This window comes from Rhinopithecus roxellana, chromosome 6, assembly GCF_007565055.1.
Source record: "Rhinopithecus roxellana isolate Shanxi Qingling chromosome 6, ASM756505v1, whole genome shotgun sequence".
NCBI classification, from domain to species: Eukaryota; Metazoa; Chordata; class Mammalia; order Primates; family Cercopithecidae; genus Rhinopithecus; species Rhinopithecus roxellana.
In genome coordinates this window covers 85307499-85323663 of record NC_044554.1, presented here as the reverse complement: position 1 = coordinate 85323663, position 16165 = coordinate 85307499, and the positions used below count along the sequence as shown (strand labels likewise).

The following is a 16165-nucleotide window of genomic DNA, read 5'->3' as shown; positions in this document are numbered from 1 at the left end:
TACTTGTACATTTTTCAGCTTTGTTGCTCCTCTTGGATATCTCTCAGGCCAGCCTTTGGCTTTTGTATACCATTTGGATTTTAGAATCAGTTTGATAATTGCTAAAGAAAACCATCGGATTTTTGGCTAGAATTTTGTACTGAATCAATAGATTACTTTGAAGCAGACTCACATCTTTATATTATTGATTCAATCATGAACATGATGTATCGCTCCTTTTACTTAGGTATCCTTTAATTTCTCTCAGTAAAGATTCATGTTTTTTAAGTACGGAGACTTTTCACAATGTTGTTAGATTTACTCCCAAGTCTTTGATTTGTATGACATTATTTGAAACTCTAGTTTTTAATTCGCTTCTATTTGTTTCTGGTATATAGAAATACAGCTGATTTTCAAACACTGATCTTGCTAAACATCCTTGTTAAAATCAACTCTTCATTTTGATATTTGTAAATTCCTTTATTTTTTATGGGCACAATCATGTAATCTGTAAATAATCACAGAGCGTTTCCATAAAATTTGTATTATTTCTTTGGTAAAAACGTTGGAAGGATTCAATGGTGAGACCATATAGGAGCAGGCTTTTCTTTGTGAGAGGATCTTGATATGACCACACACACACACACACACACACACACACCCCATTCCGTTTTGTCTAACTCACTGCATGAAATTTACTACCATCTTATCCCACTCTATGAAATACACAGGAAAACAAACAAAACTTTGTCGAATTCTCAGTCAGTGCTTCTTACATATTTTCCCATGAAATTATATTTAATAATTTGACGTCTCAGTGTTTATCTTTAAAGTGTCATAAAAGTTTTTCACTTTCCTCCAAAAAAATAGACATTTACTTTTCGTGTGAAAATAAAGCTGCAAATAATAATCATCAGGTGGCAGTAATACTTCAGGGAGATATACAACCTTTATATCCAGTGGCTTTGTGCTTTTGGCATAAGTCATATCCTCCCCTGGATACCATATTCCACCTTTGAGAAACACAGCTAATTCTGACAAAGTCCTCATATTTCAATACCAATGTCTTACTTTTATTATTTTTCTTCTTTGGATCCATAAAGTAAGACGACATGTATACCTGCAGAATGGAGGTCTTCTGATCGCTAATGGGAGCCTAGTGCCTACTTGATGCAGACAAGCATGTTTAAAACTAAGGGGTTTGATTGGAATCGGTGCTGTGCACCTATCACCAGAGAAAAGTTGAATTCTTGAAAGTCAAATAATACTCACTGTTTGTATCATTGTGGGGGTGGGGGGAATTTAAAAACAAATAATGCCATGCAACATCCATTTTATCAAAAGAAAAACACTGGGAGATTGATCTGCACAAGTCAACAAAGTGAATATATTAAAGTACATGTGATTTGTGATCATTTATTTATATTCAAGACATTCTTGGTTTCCATCTTCTGCTCCTTTGATGCAAGTGACTTTGGCAGCTGGCAACTGAACTGTAATTTTCCTTCTGTCGGAGAAAGAGCTATTTAATGCTACAGGTCAAGACACGCCAGAGTGAGGAGTAAAGGCCAGTCTATGGAGATCAAGAGTTAAAACCTTCATATTTCATCCAAGATAAGTCTATTCAAGCTTTTAATTTCATATAAAGCATTCATTTCTGATGTCGCCAAATCTGTGATGCATCAAACATATAATCTTTTTACAAGAACATTGTTTATGTGGGGAGGCAGGGTTAGACTACGGTAAATTATTCATTAATCTCAGTCAATTATTATAGAGCATTTGTTTTTCATAGAAGCTGTTTTCATTTTTCAAGTAGCTCTCTTTTACTAAGAATTTCAAACCCCGTTTTCCCTGTCAAGGTCAGAATACCCTATAACTAGAGACAGCTGAAAGCCAAGCTCTATCTGGTGAATAAAAGAAATGTAATTGTATGTGCGTGATTAGACACATTTAAATTTATTTCCAGTCAAACTCCCCAAAATAAGTTGTTGATGTTTTGATATAACTGGATCAAGCCTTATAATAGAAGTCTTTCTGTAATATAAATCTAGCTTTAAAAAACATATTCATCTCCCTTCTAAAAATCTCTAGTGGGCCACCACAAAATCTTGCCTTATTCCATCCCATACTGCCTCTCAAAATATAGAGGGAAAGGGTCAACATTTAGAAGTTTACTGTCAGGACAACAACTATCTCACAAAACCATCAGTGCAATATTAAAACAAACTGTGAATCTCTGAGTATATAATATTTATAAAGTGTTTACTTTTTGTACATTTTTTTACTCAAACATATAATTATATCTTACATGAAAAAACTGAACACAGAAATAAATTACATCTCTGTAAATTTAACATATCTGCACACTTTTAAGTATTCATTCAAATAACTGTCCAATGTAGTTCTCTGACTATATGCTCTAAGAAGGATAAATCCTAAGGGCAAAAGAAAAACTCTAAAAAATCTTGAACGCTATTCAGTAGGTTTCACGTTGGTGGTAGTCTCAATAGAATTTGTGCTGTGTGTCTTATGGGAAAGAACAAATAAGTAAATATATCGATGGGGTTGGGTTATGTATACACAGAGATGGGGCAAGAGAGGACCAAAGATAGAGGGCAAAAAAAGAGACAAAGCAAATATGGCAATGTGTTAGGAATAGGTGTAGCTAAAGGTATACAATTCTTCACTGGACAGTTATTTCAACTTTTCTGTAGGTTTGAAATTTCTCTAAAAGCGGGAAAAAACAATCCAGGGGTTGAAATCCTGTCTTCTCACCTATTGGTAACACCCAAGGTAGGATTCCCTGGCTATCTAATGCCAAGACTTAGTCTATAATCAAAATTTACAGGGAAAACATGGACTATCTTGGATAGTTAAGGTGCCAAATATTTGAGCAACACATATTTAAGCCACTCACTAAACCCCCTGATGCAGTGAGAGTTGTTGTCCAGTACCCCTGAGATGCAGGGCACATGGCCTGAGCGCCAGCCCTCAGATCTCCCAGCAGACCAGAGGTGCTCACTCGGGCTCCTCAGTACATGTGCTGAAAGCCACACCCCGAGACTCTGCCAGACTCTCCACCTGCCTCTCCTTCCTCAATCCGAGTCTTCTTCCCCTTTTATTAGTGTTAATTAGTGGAAATTAACACTAGCAGAGTAAACTGTATTGATTTCCCTCCATCTCACAGCTGGTGTCTCAACATCATTAAAACACACACACACACACACACACACACACACACACACACTCCATGCTCAAAGGCCCACTCGTTCCAAATGGAATCCTACCTCAGGATTTCTTCATAATTAACATGCACAAGAGACCAGCCAACCCCATATAAAGTACACTCTCTGACATCTTTGTTTTAACACTGTCCACTTGCCTTTGGAGGACTGGATGTACTATGCTACAATGATTATGACATTCCTAACACAGTCATCTTGTTCTTTCAGGGCTATCCTTCAACAGCAACATCATTCCCTCTTCCAATTATTTACCTCAAGAGTTTTACAATGTGTTGTAGTAAAATTTGGATATGTACAGGTACGTGGTCGAAGGTACCCATGGAACCTCATGGCCCACACAATTTTGACTGTGATGACACGGACTCTGGGAGTTGCCTGAGCACCATGACCACCCCTGTGTCACCATCCTCTGACACACGCCTGCCACTTACCAAACCTACGCCACACAGCTATCAAGCCTTGGTCCAGCAACCCACTTGAACGGCCAACAGTGTCACAAGTTAGCCCTGAATGCTCTCAACCAGGGGTCCCCACAGCATGCCCGGGCGACATCCAGAAAGTCCAGTCGCTCCTGTCAGTAAGGCCACTCAGATTCTTGTAGACTCCGGCTGTGTTCCCTCCGTCCGCTGTTTCCCAAGCTCTGCTCAGCCTCTTGTCAAACTGCCCTCCAGCCATAATTCTCAGGCCCAGCTATCCTCGGAATGCACTCTCATCAAAAACCATCTTAAAGTGTAATGCCCTCAGTATTTCGGGTACAGAGTAATCATCGTTTGTCAGGATGAGGAAACACTCTCCCTTGACAAATTAGGATCAAGGACATCCTGCCACTTCATTTTCATAAAGCAGGCAAGGCTTCTGATCTACCAGGGGTTCTCACTGGGAATAAGAAGGGACTCTCTTCCTGCCTAATTTGCTTATGAAAAATATTCAATTATGTTCCAAATTTAATTCACTTAGTAATGAAAAGTAAATGAGCCCAACCAGTGTGTTTAATTTGTCTTGGAAAGATAGAAATAGCTTTGCAAGAACAAACGAAGTTAAATTAAAATAAGTGACTCTCCTCAAAGGTGGAAATTGAATTTCTCCCCAAAGAACTTCTTAACATCCATAAAACATGGTGCCGATGCCAGTAAGAGAAGGCCTTGCTACAGAACCACTGTGGCCGAAAGATTACACACGTGTGTATGCATGTGTATAGATACATAGGTTGAAACTCATATCCATACGTGTGTCCCGTCTACCATGAAGCAGCACATGGGTTGTATGTCAGGGTGGGAGGTGCACCCCATCACCAATGGGCATCTCACATACCGTTTTTGCAGATGGGACAGCACTGATCAGGCTCGTACACAGGGTCCACACACTCCGTCTGGGGACACGCTGACACCGTGCACAGCACCTCACCGTTGGCTTCACAGCGACACCTCTCACATGGAGACACCTGAAACACAAGTCCACAATCAGCATCATGCCTGCTGTCATGTTTATCCTACAGGGTCATATATAGATATATTTTTTGAAATGGAGTCTCGCTCTGTTGCCCAGGCTGGAGTGCAGTGGCACAATCTCAGCTCACTGCAACCTCTGTCTCCCGAGTTCAAGCAATTCTCCTGCCTCAGCCTCCTGAGTAGCTTGGATTATGGGCACCTGCCCACCATGACTGACTAACATATGTATTTTTTATAGAGATGGGGTTTCACCATGTTGGCTAGGCTAGTCTCGAACTCCTGACCTCAAGTGATCTGCCCGCCTCGACCTCCCAAAGTGCTGTGATTACAGGAGTGAGTCAGCATGCCTGGCCCTATAGGGTCATACTTTTCTTCCCCTAAACTTTCTGCAAAGACACCTAAGTGTTTTAGGAATGTTAAAAAAAAAATGATCCAGTCCAGTGGTTTTCAGAGTGTGGACACGGGCATGCTGGGTGTTTAGTGAGTTGTGTTAGGTGAAAATGCACAGGACGGGCCACAGGGCTATGACGTTCCATCTCCTGTCCAGCCAGAGCCACTGTTTAATTCATGGTCTGCATATTGGGTTTCTCAATAAACTTTTTTTTTTTTTTTGAAGAAACGTTTTTCATCTCTTAAAAAATTAAACAAATAAAAACTTGCTGCTGAGTTGTTGCTCATCCCCTCACCACGTAGGTGAGTCCCTTGTCTAGAACCCTGTCAAGTCACCACCCAGCCTCATATGGAACACTCCCAGTGTTTCCAGTTACGAAGACACTGGAATAGGAAAGGGGAAAGGAATGAGGGAGGAGAAACAGAGTGGCATCCAAGCAGGGCCGCGGGCCAGGGACTCTATGAATATTCCCTCACAGAACTTTTACAGCAGTGCTAAAATACACCTACTCAAATTACTGACCCTTTGTACTAACAAGAAACTGAGACTCAGAGGCGTTAGACAACATGCCATGGGCAGGTCTGTCCTGTGAGCACAAGATCCTCTTCCACTGAGGGCTGCTGACTGCGAGTCCATGGTGATTCCAATCTCCTCCATGTCATTCCGCCCACTATCCAGCATCATGATGCTCTGTTAGAAACCAAGCTTCCATTTGCCTCTCTGTACTTTCCAGCCCTGAGCTCAAACTCTGCCTTCTTGAGCCATCCAAATCAAGCATACCAGCCATTCCCAGGAAAGCTGTACGTGGCTAATGGAACCCTCCACAGTCACCCACACAGGGCATGGTGATTTACCTCCTGGTTACCACCAATGGAGTGATTTTTGATCTCGGTTAACCCAGGACAAAGTGGGAACACCATATGCAGACCCAGCCATCAGAAGCAAAACAGGAAAGTGGGGATACCCACTAGAAAGACTATGGAAATAGGGGACATGAAAATGGGTCGTATCAAGCTACGTTCCTGCTTTCCCAGGGGCAGGGAGACCCCAGTTGAGTTGTGTGCCCCACGTCCATGGTACAAACACCACTTCTAAGGTAAAGAACATGAGCAACTCTCACAGATGCTTCCTTTGTCTATACAACGCAAACACTAAAAACTGAAATCTCCACTGAGTGGACTGGCTATTACGAGAAGCAAAAGCTCAATTTGAGTTTGACCATGTCTCTTTCTGATGCACTAGACCACAGTCAACCTGCCTGGGAGTGAGGGCTAGGTGTGTGTGTATGTGTACTTGGCCAAAAAAAATTTTAAAAGAAAGGAAACTTAGAAAAACTTTAGAGTAGCCTGAGACAAAACGCTGACCTGGTTTGCAATGTAGCCTTAGAAGTTAAAATCAATCTTGAAGAAATATAAAGACCTGTTTTTGAGATGAGTTTTTTTGTTATTGTTGCTGTTGGCACATTTAGGTTTTTTCTTTTTTTGCTACCATAACCGGTGTTGTTTTTTGCTGTTGCTGTCATCGCTGTGGGTCTCATTTCCTTGTATCTCCTACCAATTGCCCCATTCAGTCTGTAGCATTTTTGTCTCAATGGGGATATATACATAGCAAGCAGAATGAGAACAGGATTCTGAGTTTTAAAAGCCAAGACCTTCAGTTGCAAGAGACATGGTTTATTGCATGTCAGAACCCTTTGACCAGAAGGACTCAGAGCATAAGCCCTCAAGCCCAGGTGGTGTGGATTATGTGATGGAGAGCCAGAACACCCTGCCCCAGGGGAGGGGAGCACCATCCCCTATAAAGATCAGGATAGTCAGCAAGGAGCAAGAGGGTCAGATAGCTAGGTCTGTCCTCACGAAGCAGCACAACGTGGCATCCACTCCTCACCTAGGCATACACCAGGGAGGGCGTAAAAAGCATCATTTCCATTTGGGAATTTAAAAGAAGGCCAGATCATGCCCTATGTCATATCACCAGGGAGGGCCCTGGAATACAGCAGGACCAAAGATAAATGTCCAAGTGCAACATCAAAAAGGCTCCAGGTCCTTAGGCAGCAGGCCCTGAATCAGCCTTGTCCAGCAGCTTTCTGCATGAAGGCGCACACCTTGGCAAATGGGGCAGAGATCACTGGCCTGGAAACAAAACACTTCTTACTGCCACTGGAGCTGAAATTTCACTGAATCCATGCCACAGAATACTGCTCAAAGGCATGCACACAGGCCGGCATGCTATTTTCTCAAAGGTTTTGTAGCTTTGTAAAACATTTGATTGTCAGTTATATTGTCATTAAATAATTAGAAATCCTGATTCAACTTCAGTCATGTGCCCCATAACTGGGTCAAAAAGGGACTACATATATGACGTGGTCCCATAGATTACAATGCCACATTTTTACATATCTTTTCTATGTTTAGATACAAAAATACCATGTGTTATAACTGCCTACAGTTTTCAGGACAGTAACATGGTGTGCAGGTTTGCAGCTTGGGAGCAATAGTCTATACCATATAACCTAGGTGTGTAATAAATAGGCTATACCGTCTAGGTTTGTGTAAGCCCACTTTATGTTGTTCACATCATGATAAAATCACCTAAGGATGCATTTCTTAGAATGCTTCCCTGTCATTTAGTGATGCATGATTGTGTCTGGAGATTTGTTTACTTCTAAAAAATGAGAGTTGATGCTTAGAATTAGGATCGCCAATCAGGCCTCACCTCCTAGCGCCTACATCTGCCTTCACCAGCACCCGTGCTGGGCTCCTATGCACTTCCCTCCCGGTTTGGGCATGCCTCAATTCCCAGAGAAAGTGAGGCTGGTGACAGCAAGTGGCAAAGCTGTGTCAGTCCCTCAAATGCCAGCCAGGTGCCCTGCTAGTCCTGCCTGGGCAAAAGCCCTCAAGCTAGTCACAGGTCCTGGATACTTAGAAGTCAGAGTTTCTCATCTGATAAGCAGGTTCCAGAACCCCTACCCAGGATCCAGGTCACATAAAAGAACCCTGCCTTCACCTGGTTTATGTTCCTATCTCCCGCAGGCAGGCGTCCTAGGCCTGAGGCAGCCACAATCCCAACCTATGAACCCACCTTCCAGTAAAACCTTCTTGCCTCACAGTCTCCCACCACCTGCTGGGCCACTGGGCCACTTGCCAGTGTTGGGCCCTGATCACTGATGAGACTTCACCCAACACTGTGGGTGTGCCCAGACTCAACAGATGAAAATAATGCCCCGTCCTTTTCAGCCATGCCAACCCCCTAAGCCCACCCCGCCAAGCTCCTCGCTTGGTGAAGCAGTGGCCTGTGCCCCCTCAGTGCCGTCCTGTCTCTCTCGCTCACATTTGATAAGCTCCTACCCATCATGGATTCAGCTCAAACGTGCTCTCCTCTACGGAGCCATCTTTGATACCAACATGGATGAAACTGGGCACTTTCCCTCCATTGAGTCATCGCTTGAGATCAAACCTAGGCCTTGCATAGCCCTCATGTAGGGAAGGGAATGTTGTTAAAATAGCAAAACAAAACAAACACAAAACCCAGTGCCCACGTGAACTCAGCAGCCAGCTGAGGAAGATGCAGCCTCACCACATCAGGGAGGAAAAGCCACCACTGACCTCCACACCTCAAGTCCTCCAGGGACATCTGACAGAGACCCAGCTGGATTCAGGCCAGCTCTTCCCATGGCTCCAGTCCCTACACTGCCTAAGGACCCCTCATTCCAACACAGGGCTCTGTTTGGTGTCCCAGGATGGCCACTGTACACTCATAAAAGCAGCTTCCTGCTCAGAGTCCTCCGGGACAATGTGCCAGTGCCTCCCACCTCCTGAGACACAGAGACGCTGCCAAGGAGCAGATGGAAGCTGCAGCCGTGGCTCCAGCCATGGGTTCCAGCTTTGACATGAGGCTTTAATCCCCAGTCCTCAGGGCCAATCTGGCATTCTGGGTTACAGTGGCCCTCTTTTCGGCTCATTTTACCAACCCATGGCTGGATCCCCACTGGCGTGGTCAGCAGGCCCAGGAAGCTGACCCAAAGGTCTAGGAGTGAGGTCAAAGATTTGCCTGTCCCTTGACCTGGTCAGACATCAAGCTGCTGCTCTGACTCTAAGCACCCACCAAGCTGATGGTTGTCCACCTGCCAACTCCAGCACCACAGACCTTTTGCCAGGCTGTGCTCTTTGTTCCACATGGAAACTAAAGGTAAGATGCCCAGCACATCACTTACACTGCAACCAGCAGCTGGAACTTCCATGCACATTTTTTTCCAATCAGATGAAACAAATCTTTCTCCTCTTCTAAAGTTATCATTTCCCCAGAAGAAACTTAACTAGGGATAACTTAAGTTTAAAGCACTAGTACTTCTTATTAGCAAATCACCACCTACATTTTATATAGAATACCTTACGGCAGAAATATCATTCTTCACAATCTTCCAGTTATAATTCCAAGTTTTGCATGGATAGAATTTAGATGCATAGCCTGGAGAAACAGCTGGGTATTTGAGAAAAGAATTCATTCTCAAGGCCCCTACTGTGTGCCAGGAGTAGTGAAAAAAACTTGTGGGATCCAAAGAACATAGTTTCTTGGAATTGGGAGTGAGAATGAAGACATTCTCTATGTGTTCATTTATTCATTCCAGTCCTGAGGCCAGAGAGATGAATGCTACTTATACCATTTTTCAGGAGGGTGAGAAAACAGATAATAGCAGGGGGTGGTAAGGAAAATTAGGAAAGGTGTGCACATTGCACCTGACCCCCACAAACAGGGTCTCTAAGCTGATGCACTAATCATTCTCACTCATCCACATTGCTTTCACAGTTACCAAGTGCCATTGTCTGTAAGACAGCAGTTAAACAGGATCTGAGAGATACACCCTCAAATCTGAAGCAAAACAATGAAGAATAGATACATTAGGGAATATTTTTTCAACTATGACTAGCAGAGGCTAGTCATAACTACTACATGCATAGCAGAGGCTTTGTAAAGATATTAACTTGATGGCAAAGTAAAATTATTCATAATTAGTTAGACCTTTATAATGCTCAATAATTATAGACATGTCTATATCATATGTACATAGGCAGCAAGGACTGCAAAATAAATATTGAATCTATTTCTAAATAATTAAGTAGGAGTAGGTAATAGAGTTTACACATGAAACAATTCTTAAATGAAAAATGAGGCCTATAAAACTGGATACTGCTTAAATCAAGTGACATACATAAACTAAAGCTGTATATAATGGTAAGTGGTACAGAGTTGGGATTAACACTCCTAGATGAGTAGCATTTAAGGAGCTTCATGTTGCATTGCATATATTTTACGTTAGTAAACTAAAGTCCAATTAGGCATCTATCTGTAAGAAGCTTTGCCTTGTTTAACTTCATAACTGTGATTATAATCATTATAACCACGAGAAGGACCAAACTTCGAAATGTTACAGAAAGCAGCTTGATTTTGATGTCCCAAATGTCTTTCCACTATGGAAGGTAGGAAGTATTTTTCAGACACTGCCTCCTACTCCATCCTGTCTGCAACAGCAGCAACCCTCACCATCTACCGGGATGCCTACCTACCTGCGAATGCCAACATATTTTTCTCAAATCCAGCTTAAACACATCTTTCTGTGAGAAGTCACAGATGCCTGTGTTCACAATGTCACCTGAATAAGGACCACCATGACATGTCTAATCTGGAACTTCTGATTGTGAGCTGCTGGAATAGGTGCCAGGAAATCCCACTGCTGCAAAGTGCACTGGCTTTCGGTAGCTAGAGAGTAATTTCAGGCTGAATGCACATGCCCACTCATGAGCAGACAAATGGGAGGCATGAAAACCCCAGAACAATTTTCCAAGTAATTGTAATGGTTTCATAGATGGAGTTAATTTAAATATAGAGAAGAAAGAGAAGTATTGAGCTAATAAACTTCAGCATAGAACTTTCTCAACTACTATTCAGCATAAAGTAAATTCTTCTTCCCATTTTGCTATTTCTTCCATTAGTAGAGATATTGCATTGATATTTTCTAACTCTCAGATTATTGGATTCTGCAATGATACAAAATAATACTAACATGAAACCAATGAAACACTGAAATATTGTCTGCCCCCTTCCTTCCTATCTGCCTATCCCAATCCTTCCCTTCCTTGAAATTCTTTAAGTCTCTGGACCCCCTGGAGCCTGCCAGGCCTTTTGGACACAGATGATCTATCACTGAGGTTCCTAACCCCCATGTTTGCAGAAAGTGTGGCCACCTAGACTCGGTGCAACTCAAGGGCCAGAGCCATCTCTCAGTCACATCTATGATGGCTACAGTAACTGGGCCAGTGCAAAATGTTGAACAAGCTCAAGAAATATTGACTGAGTCAAGAAAGAAATGGTTGGAAAGACACAAGATCTAACACGAACTTACACAACATATTATGAAAACAAAAACAGTGTCTACAACTTTGCTACAGGGACAATTACTCAACACTTCACAAAGAGCTGCTCAAGGATTAGGCACCCAACCCTTAAGAATGGGGAATAAAGTTAAACCTTTCTATTGAGATGGATCATGATTTGAATTACACATGTAATCCACAAAGGGAATAGAAGGCATAGATACTAAAGCAGTGACTTTAAAGAAGGGGCCAATAGTGTGTGAGGGCTGTGTGGAAAGTGAGTAAATGCAAAATCTGAGATCAGAAAGCAAACTTCAAGGTCCTGATTCCAGTTCTGAACCTAGGGCACATACAGCTGCACGTCACACTCCACCTATTCCAGACGTCTAACTCTCTGCTCTACTCCCTCTGTTGATGTCTTCTTTAAACAGCTAAAAATGTATAATGAATAATTGATAATTCATACTTACACAATTGACAAAAATTTTCAAATGCATATATGAAAGATACACATCCATCTTGCTGATTAGAGATTACATACACATGGGACCTGGGGCAACAATACTAAGAAGAGGCCCCACAAATCGCATCAACAACCCGGCCATCCTACTCTTGATCAATTGCATAGGCTTACTACCTTATCTCTCCTTGTGTTCTCAAGGAGAGATATAAAGAAATACACAAGTCACTCACCTCAAATGCTCAGTCTGGTTAGGGAGATGAGGTATAAATATATGGAAGAGAAACTAACAAAATGGCTGAAAATGTTGGGTACTAACTGAGCTATGTGCATACTGAGAGTTTTAAAGGCAGCGCTGTCACTTCTGGTTGGAATTATCGGACAGAGAACTTGGAATATGGTAAGTCAGGTGGGAAGGATTGGGACAGGTAGAAAAGAGAAGAGGACCACGTAGACAAGACGATGAGGATGGAGATGTGTCCAAAGGATGCTGCACATTCTAGACTGGCCCAACTGAACTATGATGAAGAAGTGCAACAGTGGATCAGATCGGGCAGGTGGAGAGGGAAGGCATTAGGAATATAGCCTGTATACGCTGGGGAATATGGAATGAGGTGATGAATATCCTGTGCTCTGGGTCCTTGTACCATAAGACAAGACCAACTTGGATCTACAATAACCAACAATAACCTCTTCAAACTACACGCAATATTTCCTTCTCAAGCTTCTGTGTCCAGCACCCATACATATGTGCCTGCTGAGCTCACACCCTGTTTATTACAAAGGCCAAAGACAGTGCAGCTAACAGGCATGGATGCAAATTCCAATGTATTTATTGGTGTAAGCTTGGGCAAGCACTTAACATTGCTGTGTCTCAGTGTTCTCAATTGTGAATGCTCTATTAAGTGGCAAAAGAAGAAAATCTGAATGGTCAATTAATGTATAAAAGAACATTCCATCTCATTAAAAATCAGAAAAAATGCAAACCAAATGATAGTATTTCATGCACATTTGAGTTGCATGAAAAGAAAATCTGATAACATCAGGTCTTGGCCAAGAGAAGGGGAACCAGAGTTCTTACATTTGTTAGCATGCAACTGGGCAAAAGGGCTTTGGTTTGGGATATATAAGAGGTTAGAATGAGAGGGTCGGGAGTGAGAGAAATTCTTGCTTCTCTTTCAGTCTTTAGTTATGTCTCTCTGGGAGGAGGCATTCAAAGAAACTCTACAGCCACTCTGTTCAGCCCCTCTGATTAGCTCTCTGGTGTTGGCTAGTTCACAGGATGAGCGCATTTGTGCCCTCCTTTCAGAAACCTTGCAGGTACCCCTACAGGTGGACTCTGAGTTGCTCAGACTGCTGATGTTCAGAAATGCCCCTGGTCTACCCTGGTCCATCTAGCTACACTTCCCAGTCGAGGATGCTGATCCTGGTCTCTGTGTCCCTTCTAAGTTGGTTGTTAATGTCGAAGTGAAAAAATGCATGCCATTTATGTGCTATCTATCAAAGACCTAAAGCCCTAACAGTTTGCAATAGAAAAAAGTTAGAAACAATTGACCATTAAGAGAGTGGATAAACACATTGTGGTGTTAATCAGATGGAATAATAGACAGCAGTTATAAATTAATGAACAAATATGTCTGTGACAATACAGATAAATCTCAAAAACATAAACAGGAAAAAAAAGTTGCAAAAGAATATATGTGGTATGATGTTGCTTCTATCAATATCAGTCTTTGAAAACACATGTACAAACAGGTGTTGCTTACAGATACAGGCTCATGAATAAAATAAGAAAATCAGTACAGGAATGTATGTAGTAACTTCACTGCACCAGCTACTTCTGAAGAGAAAGGAAGGGGAGCAGGATGGGATGAATGAGAGGGCAGTTTTGTTTCTATCTGTACACTTCAATTTCATTTAAAAAAGGAGGGTTAGAAACAAATGTGACAAAAAAGTGGCATCCAGTGATGCCTGGACAGAATCTGCATATTATTTAGGCACATTTGATACATTCTAAACATAAATTTTTAAAAATCTCAGATATGAATTTGTTCCACATCAAAGGTCATTTATGAAGTACCTAAAAAATGCCAGGAAATATTCCACATCCCACCGATCACCTGTAACCAGCAGCCATCTGATGGAGGATTTTAGTGGCGCTTTACCGGGCTGCAGCTCTTCCATAAGAAAGCAAAGACAGAGAGTGGAATCATTAGCACAATTTAAAGTTCTGTCAGGGCCTCTGGGAGCAGCTGCCAGGAATCTTAATTGTAAAGGAATAAGCACGAGGGTTCTCCCAGATCTAGAGACCCAGGTAGGCCATGAGACGTGGGAAACTCGGTCCTGGACCTCACTCCTCAGCCTGCCCTGTAGCCTCAGGCGAGCCCCTGACCAACCACCCAACATCATAGTACCAAGATGAGACACACAGGAGGAATCCCATGTTCCTTCTCCCACTGAAACCCCATGAGACTTCCCCAGGGAGGAGGCTGTGCAGTGGCTCCAACATCTGGCCTCCTCCAGCCAAGCCCGAGGAAAAATACAAAGCTGGACACAGTGCAGATGGGGAGACCTCTGGCCGCCAGGACAGGAGGCTTCCAGAGCAAGGGTAGGAAGGGTGGCCAAGGAAACAGGAAGAATGACAGCATACATGGCAACAGTACAGCGATTCTCAGGAAGAGAAGCAGCTCTAGAACTGGACTGTGCCATCTCAAGCCAGTCCCTTTTCCTTCCTGAGTTTCCATGTCCTCATGTTAAAAAGGGGAAGGAGGAAGTTACCTGTTGAACCTACTGGGGTACCAATCTTCACAGTCACTGCCTGGCCACAGGAGTGTAAAATCAAAGGTGTCTAGTGCAGGGTAAACGTGCACAGCAGGAGAGGACAATCAAGCCCAATTCTGCCCCTGATTAACTGTGGGAACTGGAGCAAGTTATCTGAAACTTGTGCCTCAGTCTTTTTATCTGCAAAATGAGGATGGTTAAATTACTGTTGGCAAAGTGCTTAGAGCAGTGAGTGGCTCGTGATGGACACTCCACAAGGATGAATTTCAGTCGTCCGCTGGTATCCACTCGGGACTGATTCTGGGAAACTACTCGGATACTAAAATTCAAGGATGCTCAAGTCCCTTCCAGGTGGCTCTGCATATGTGGCATCTGTGGATGTGGAGGGCCAAATGTGCTAGTAGTCATGGCGGAGAGAAGGACAGTGTTTTGAAGTGACACTTGTATATTTCTTTCTCACCAGTGTTTCCCTTTGGCCCTTCCACCATTGCATCTACACAAAGAGGCTAAGCTTTGGTTTTCTAGAGTGGTCGTTATCACTACTTCCTGAGCTCGAGTTTCACAGACCAAGAGCCAAAGTCCAGAGGTTCAATCATAGAGTGGGAAGAATGAAAGAACATATAACAAAGGAAGGCGAAGCATCTTCTCATCTGGAAAGAAGGACCTGAGGGAGGAGAATGGAATGAGGGCGAAGCCAAAAGGTCAGATGCCACCACCCTGGCTTGAATCAGCCTGCAGCTGGTGGAGGGGGCACTCAGAAAAATGGCCCTAGGTTTGGAAGATAACTCCTGAAAAGCTGAGTAACTTCCCAGAAGTGATCAGATTCCTGACTGCCCAAAAGGCTGGGATATCCCAAAAGAGACAGAAACTTTAGTTTCATAAGAACAACTGGTTTCAGCCATCAGCAAATGTTGGGAGCCATGAAAGGAAAAGCAATGTTCTGAACTAAGGGGACCTCCCTGTCTCCACATATCACTTTTGTTGTATTCATTTTGACCCTGTTACATGATTATTTGGATGAACCTCGGATTAAGAAGCTAGTGAAAGGTATGAATGACAAAGCAGTCTCTCCGTGTAGCCCAGGACAAGCAGCCTCCCAAAATCATTGTCACAGTTCTGTCACCAGATGGCGAAAGTGCCTTTTCTAGCTGCCCAATTTATGAAAACCTGTTTCCAGCTCACACCCTTCCGGTGCATGTAGAGGCAAGTCACAAAGTCCCTTCCATTTATATAATGAAGTCTTACTAGCTTCCGATAACCCGGGACTGTGTGATTTCAGAGCTGGAGGAAAATGCTGAAAATGCTGAAGTGATTCCTTTCAACTTTGCTTTTTATGGAATGAAAACACACCTACAGGTCTGGTGACTTTCAGAGGCAGGTCGCTGCCTGAACTCAAGTCTGGTCCTACCACAGGGCCACTGATAGAAAATCTTCATTGCTAAGTACTCAGAATCCACAGGCATCCGGAAGTGGCTCTGCCTGCACCT

General features: G+C 42.9%; 1 protein-coding gene across 4 annotated transcripts in view; it reads right to left on the bottom strand.

The window, feature by feature from the left end:
• VWC2 (von Willebrand factor C domain containing 2) overlaps positions 1-16165 on the bottom strand; it is a 153016-nt gene that overhangs the window by 119130 nt on the left and 17721 nt on the right. For all 4 annotated transcript variants that reach the window (XR_004057862.1, XM_030931958.1, XM_010357493.2 and 1 more), the window contains one exon: positions 4539-4668. Coding sequence is in view for 3 of the 4 variants with exons in the window: in XM_030931958.1 (XP_030787818.1) it covers positions 4539-4668 (130 nt within the window). In the remaining variant the exon portion in view is untranslated. The remainder of the gene's footprint in view (positions 1-4538; positions 4669-16165) is intronic.